The sequence below is a fragment of the Pleurodeles waltl genome, chromosome 6, assembly GCF_031143425.1.
Source record: "Pleurodeles waltl isolate 20211129_DDA chromosome 6, aPleWal1.hap1.20221129, whole genome shotgun sequence".
Taxonomy (NCBI): Eukaryota; Metazoa; Chordata; class Amphibia; order Caudata; family Salamandridae; genus Pleurodeles; species Pleurodeles waltl.
The window spans coordinates 386,336,804-386,342,803 of NC_090445.1; the positions used below are offsets into that span (position 1 = coordinate 386,336,804).

Consider the following 6,000-nt stretch of genomic DNA (forward strand, 5'->3'; position numbering starts at 1 on the left):
CGTTAAAGATTACGCGTTGATAAATATAAAATCATTTTGTGCCACTGTGATCCCTGCGTTGTACCAGAAAAGACTAGAACATTCTCTCGCTACCGCCAAACACTCGAATTGGGCTGGCAAACTGCAATGGCGCTGAGAGGAGCGGCTGTGTTGTTTATTCTTCATGCAGGAATCTAAATTGCCTGTCGTGATTAACGCAGTACTGCAAAGCATTACGTCAGTGTTGGCATCATGCTAATACCAAAATTACAATATGTGTTCTTTGCGTATTGTGTTCTTTTATTCATACAAATTCACAGATGAAATTAGTTCACAGTCAGCCCTCTTCTGGCATAATATACATGAGTGCGGCCTTTAGTTCAAGTTATTCAGATGCACCAGCGTGTGAATCGAAGCTGCGCTATTTTCCGGAGTGGGAACATAATGTTCGTTTCTCATGTAGGAGTTATGAAGAGAGGAAGAAGTCTCTGTTCTACAGTTCTGAGCCTGAACTTCGCAACAGCCAAACTTTCTCATTAAGATGAAAAAGTCTCTGCGGAATGTCTTGGCAAAAATAGCGTACAAAAAGGGGTTGGCACACAAATTGATCGGGTAGAATAAAACCAGCAGGATCTTTGATTTGGAAATTGTGAGGAGCGGGATGTTCAGCGATGCCAAGATTCCTAAGAAGGAAATTGGTGCCATGCAGAAGAAGTTGGTAAAGATTAATATTGCCATCTGCTTTGCAACTTTTGTGTCACTGTTTGACGAGACGACGTTTGGGTTTCTAACCGTTAGGTAGATGCCAATGTAGGAAGCACATATAGTAAAGAACGCACAGACGTTTAGCACCAGAATAAAAACAATGTAAGATTGCAAGAGTTTGCTTTCTATGTCCATTGGGAGGCAGATGCTGACTTTCATATGGCTGCTAACACCAAATATTGGAAGGATCGCCACCGTAAAGGCAAAAACCCACCCAGTCACCATAATAACGGTGGCATGGCGGAATCGTACATTGCGGTCGAGCTGCATGGCATATGTTATTGTGTGCCATCTTTCGAGAGTGATGACTGTTAGCGTGTAGACCGAGAGCTCGCTTGCAAACACTGTGAAACAAGCATTTGGAATGCAATAGTCTTGTGTTTGCTCGAGTTAGAGCTCATAGCGTTGTAAATTACTGACTGGACTTTTATTGCCACACAGACTGAAAATAACAAAAGGAAGAGAGCAAGGGTGAGCTGGCCCTGGAAAAGCCCCCCTCTGCTGTTGATTTATATTTACAGAGGGAGCTGGTGGGGAGGAGTATCTGAACAAGCACCCACACTGTTGAGGCGAAACAGGCAAATGCCAAAAAAAAGTCCCTTACAGAAGAGATAAACAGGACATAGCGTAATTACACTGTACTTTCGGCTGCTCCCAAAGCGAAAAAATGCAGGACAAAGAGGCAGAACTGACCACTAGCAAGCAAGGATTTTTGAAGGACACTGCAACTAACAAATCAGAATGCTGGAACTCACTCTATGGCATACTTTAGTATACAGCAGGCCGAACGCTAACGCTCGACCTAAAAACAGGCCTTCAGACCAACTTTTCAGTTTACTTTCTGGACCTGCGGAAGGACTCTCAGATGATTGTCTGCTGCTTTAGCCTGCTGTTTACTCTACAAGGCTGATTTGCTGCATATTGAACAGGTGCTTTCCTGCCTACAACCTGCCTTGAACCCACAGAGGCTTGTCCTACCGTTTGAGACCTGCTTTTTCACCTGAAACCAGTACTGCCATTGTGACTTTATTGGCTAGTTTGATGGCCTTTTGTTCATAGCCAGAAGAACAGAAAAGGATCCCAGCATCTTGAAACCACACCTGAACCCAGAGTGAGTCTTAACCCCTTCCCAAGGGATACCCCTCCCATCCTGGACCATTGTGGTGATGGCACCCAGAAGTCAAAATCCAAAACTTGAGACATCTATATTGTTTGGCTAAAAACTTCTCCGAGAACCAAGAGGAGTCCGGGACCATCCTGCTTGTCTAGCCACCCAAGGAGAATCATCAGAAGGCCTGACTTCACAGCGCCTACCCCTACATTCTTTTCCATAGCAGCAAATCTTTTTCAGCACCTCACTCAACAGTGGGATATCTGGCCTACTGGAACTCTGATTGGCTACAGCCTCATGGCTCATCCTACGAGAGATTTTTAATCTCCAAAAAAGTAACTAAGTCAAACCATAGATACCTTCATAGCAAGTTCATCCAGTGGCTCCTCGATAATGATGCTTTCTCATTGGTCACTGTCTGCTGCCTTGGCCCGATTGTTGGAAAGTGGATTATTGGTAAGGGCCGGTAAGTACTAACACTTAGCAGTAGGCCACTAACCTCCACTAGGGCCAGTTAGATCTCAATAAATTAACCCCAGCTCAACCCTTGGTAGTTTGCATTGAGCAACAAGGGTTAACCTAGGAGATAAAGGCCTACATTATGACTTTTGCGTCAAAAGACCGTCGCCGCGGCTAACATCCATCCACCATATAATGGCCACAGCCGGATTTCAACCACAATAAGGGCGGAAATCCGGCTGTGGCCATGCTGGCGGATGGCGTTAAGGTGGCTCTGCTACCACAAGTAGCGCCACGCCAGTCGACCGCCGCCAGCCGTATTCCGTATCGTGTTCTACATGCAGGCTCTGCTGGTGGTAGCAGCGCCCGTCCCGTCCCCTGTCGGAAGACCCCCTGGGTAAGTTGGGTTTCCGCCAGGGGGAGGGGCGTGGGGGGTGTTGTGTGTGTGTGGGTGTGTGCATGATGTGTGAGTGTGTGCATCAATGCAAATGTATATGTAGTGTTATTTTTTGTGCGTGTATGCATGTGTGAGAATACGTGTAAGTATGGATAGGTGAATGCATGTCTGCATGTCAGTGTGAATGTGGTGCAGATGTGTGCATGAATGAATAGATGCATTTGTGTATGAATGTGTGTATGCCTGTGTGAGTGGGTGTGTATATGTGTGGTGCATGTCTGCATGTGTGTGTAGGGGGTAGGGGATTGGAAGGGGGAAGCATGGATGGAGGAGGGGTGGGGGGCATCTGGGAGTTGTTGGGGGGAAGGGGCCTCCTATCAGTGACAGGGAAGGAATTCCCTGTCACTGATAGGGCCTACCGCCATGGTTTTCATGGCGTTACCAATGCCACCAAAACCATGGCAGGGTCAAAATGCCTGAGGCGGAACAATAGAGGCCGCTGGGATGGAGATTCTTATCTCCAGCCCGGTGGCTGCTACTGCTATGATGGTCAGAATGGTATATTGGCAGGTTAGCTTCAGCCAACTCGACAATTTCATAATGTGGTGGTATGTACCGACAGCCTGTTGGCGGTACCACCGCCACATTACCACCGACCGCCGGGGTCAAAATGACCCCCAAAGTGTATAAAGCATTCAAGTATCACAAAAACAGTAATAAAATAAAACACAGAAAGCTATTTAAAAATCCAAAACCAATTTATAAAGATAGGAATTGAATTTATCTTTCATTTGACATAACAATAAATAAAATCGGATGCGGGGAACCGGAGATGTGATTTTTTAAAGAATACATGTTTCTTAGTACCTAGACACTGAAAGCGCCACTTTAGCTATCTGGTGACACCTTGACCGAGGCAAAGTCCAAATTTGAAATTGACTGCTATGAGGCCCTGTTCAGCTACAGCCTGGGTCAAATGTTTACCTCCAAACGTACTCTTTTTTTTCAGGACGCGTTTCTCATCGGTACAAAGTCAGGGATTGCATCGAACTTCACTGGAGCCCTCTTTGGATACGCATCGCAGGAGACCTTGGCGAAGAATTCTACCTTTGAATTTAGTAAATTTTTCAGGTTGGAAATCTTTGTCCAGGCCAAACTTCAAATTAGATCCGATGTCCATGGAGCACTCCTTGGATACGAAGCCTCGGTCAACTTTTTACATTCGGACTTCGTCACTTTTTGGGAGCTTATTTTCTCTGACATCGGTCAACCCTCTGCAGCAAGCTGATTTCAAGTCAATTTCATTGGATTGCTTTTGTAGGATACCAGGGTGAAATCCTGGAAGTATGCGTCTCCGGATCTTTTCAGCAGGACGAATCTGCAAGTCAGGTCAGGTCGTGGTCGAGGTAAGCCAGCTTGACTCATGAATTCAGGTCGGTCCCTTTATGGACAAACTTTCTCTAATCTTCTCTAAACTTCTGTGTTTTCTTCCAGAATGTCTTTGAAAATCCTTTAGGAGTCCACAGCTCACCCTGAAGTTCCAGAAGCTCTGAGGGTTAGGATTCCTACTCCCAGAATGCACCTTGCTCAAATGACAGTGGTCAGCTGGTCAGTTTCTTCAAGTTTTGATTCTGGGGACTCTGAATCCAGGCAAAGTCCTTTTTGTGGTGAAGCCCAAGTGTGTAGCTGGTGCAGTCCTTCAGATTGCAGTGTCCAGGTGAAGATCAAGGGTCCATCAAGGTAGTCCTTCTTCTTCTTGTCTTGTTCCTGGTAGGGATCTGAGGTGTGGGTGCAGCTCTGCCATATTTTTCTTTGATTCTTGTGTAGAAAGCTGGGGGGCCAGCTGTCAAATCACAGGCAGGCCAATGATCCTCTTGGATGACCACTTCCTGGGATGTGTGGAAAAAATCAAGCCCAGGGAGCAACATTCCTTAAAAATCCAAAATGGCAGAAATTCAAGTTTGGAGGTTAGTTCTGGCTGAGTCCACCCACTGGTGTGGCAAGAATTCCTTAAAACACCCTTTCTTGCCCTCTCCTAATCCGATTAAGGTGGCACCTGGTTGTCTGGGTTTGCAGGAAACGAGGGAGGTCCTGAACTGGTCAAATGTCCTTCTTTCTTTTGAACCCTGTCCCCGCACCCTGTTTCACTACCTTTTGAAGCAGATCCCCTCCCCAGACAATTAATTTTAATTTAAAAGCATTCAGCAAGGCAGGCCTGCCTTTAAAATGACACTGGGCACCTCAGCAGTGCAAATATGGGTGCACTACCTAAACCTACATTCCTTAACACATACTAGGGACTTATAGGTAGCTTGATACTGTCAATTATAATTACCCTTCTTTGCATAATCATTTTACATAGAGCACTGGCCCTAGGACTGTTTAGCAGTACCTAGGACACAGCCAAGAGTCAGTGGCCACCAGTATCTGTCTGTGACAGGCCGACACTGCCGGATCTGCCATACCCCTGGGGCACCGGCATTGAGGAGGTTCCCGACCCGGAAGTCCTCTGGTCAGGAACCAATTGTGTTGGACTTCCGGGTGATGGCGGGCAGAAACAGGCCCCTCACGCTGTCACCAGAGAAGGAGGACCAGAAGGCAGGGAAAGAAGGAGCGAGGACAGCGAGAGAGAAGACAGTGGCATCGGAGAGGGAGAAGGCAGTGAAAGACCTGAGAACGGAGAGGAAAGGAAGGCATGGGAAGCCTCAGCGGCGGTTGTTGCAGTGGAGAGTGGGTAGGACATCGGAAACCCCAGCAGCACCTCAAGACGCAGTGGAGGACCAGGAGTCAGTTCACCAGAATCCCGGCCACGCTCTGGGAAGAGCATGGCCTCAGCAGGTGTGTGGGGCAGGACACAATAAGATAAAGGGGAAGGAGGGAGAAAAAGGGGAGGGAGAGTAAAAATTACCAGTGGAGGCATTGGGAGAGCTTGGTTGTTTGTTTATGTCGTTTATGTTTTGTTTTCTCGTACACAATTAAGATTCATTACCGGGCACCAGTAGTGGCATTTATGATTTTTTTTAATGAGATGCTACAAGATTAAGAGAGAGATAACTCCTGTTAGTCAAGCATAGCATAGAACTAGAGCGACACCCCCCTAAAACAAAAGGAAGGGAGCTAAAACCTTCACCTAAAACCAGTCTGGTCCTACAACAAGGGAAAGGAAGAAAAAGGAAAGGAAGGCTCAGGCAAAGAAAAACAGACGGAGAGTAACAGGAAGAAAGAAAACAAGGAAAAACAGAGAGAAAGTAACAGGAAGAAAGAAAAAAAAGAGACAGAAAAAAATACC

The 6,000-nt window shown here is 46.4% G+C and overlaps 1 protein-coding gene across 1 annotated transcript; it reads right to left on the reverse strand.

The window, feature by feature from the left end:
• Nucleotides 1-354: 354 nt before the first annotated feature.
• LOC138301573 (follicle-stimulating hormone receptor-like) lies at nt 355-2,220 on the reverse strand. The gene is made up of 2 exons (XM_069242091.1): nt 2,215-2,220; nt 355-1,128 (listed from the first exon to the last, which is right to left on the reverse strand). The coding sequence occupies exons 1-2, from the start codon at nt 2,218-2,220 to the stop codon at nt 355-357; spliced, it is 780 nt and encodes a 259-aa protein (XP_069098192.1).
• Nucleotides 2,221-6,000: the final 3,780 nt, after the last annotated feature.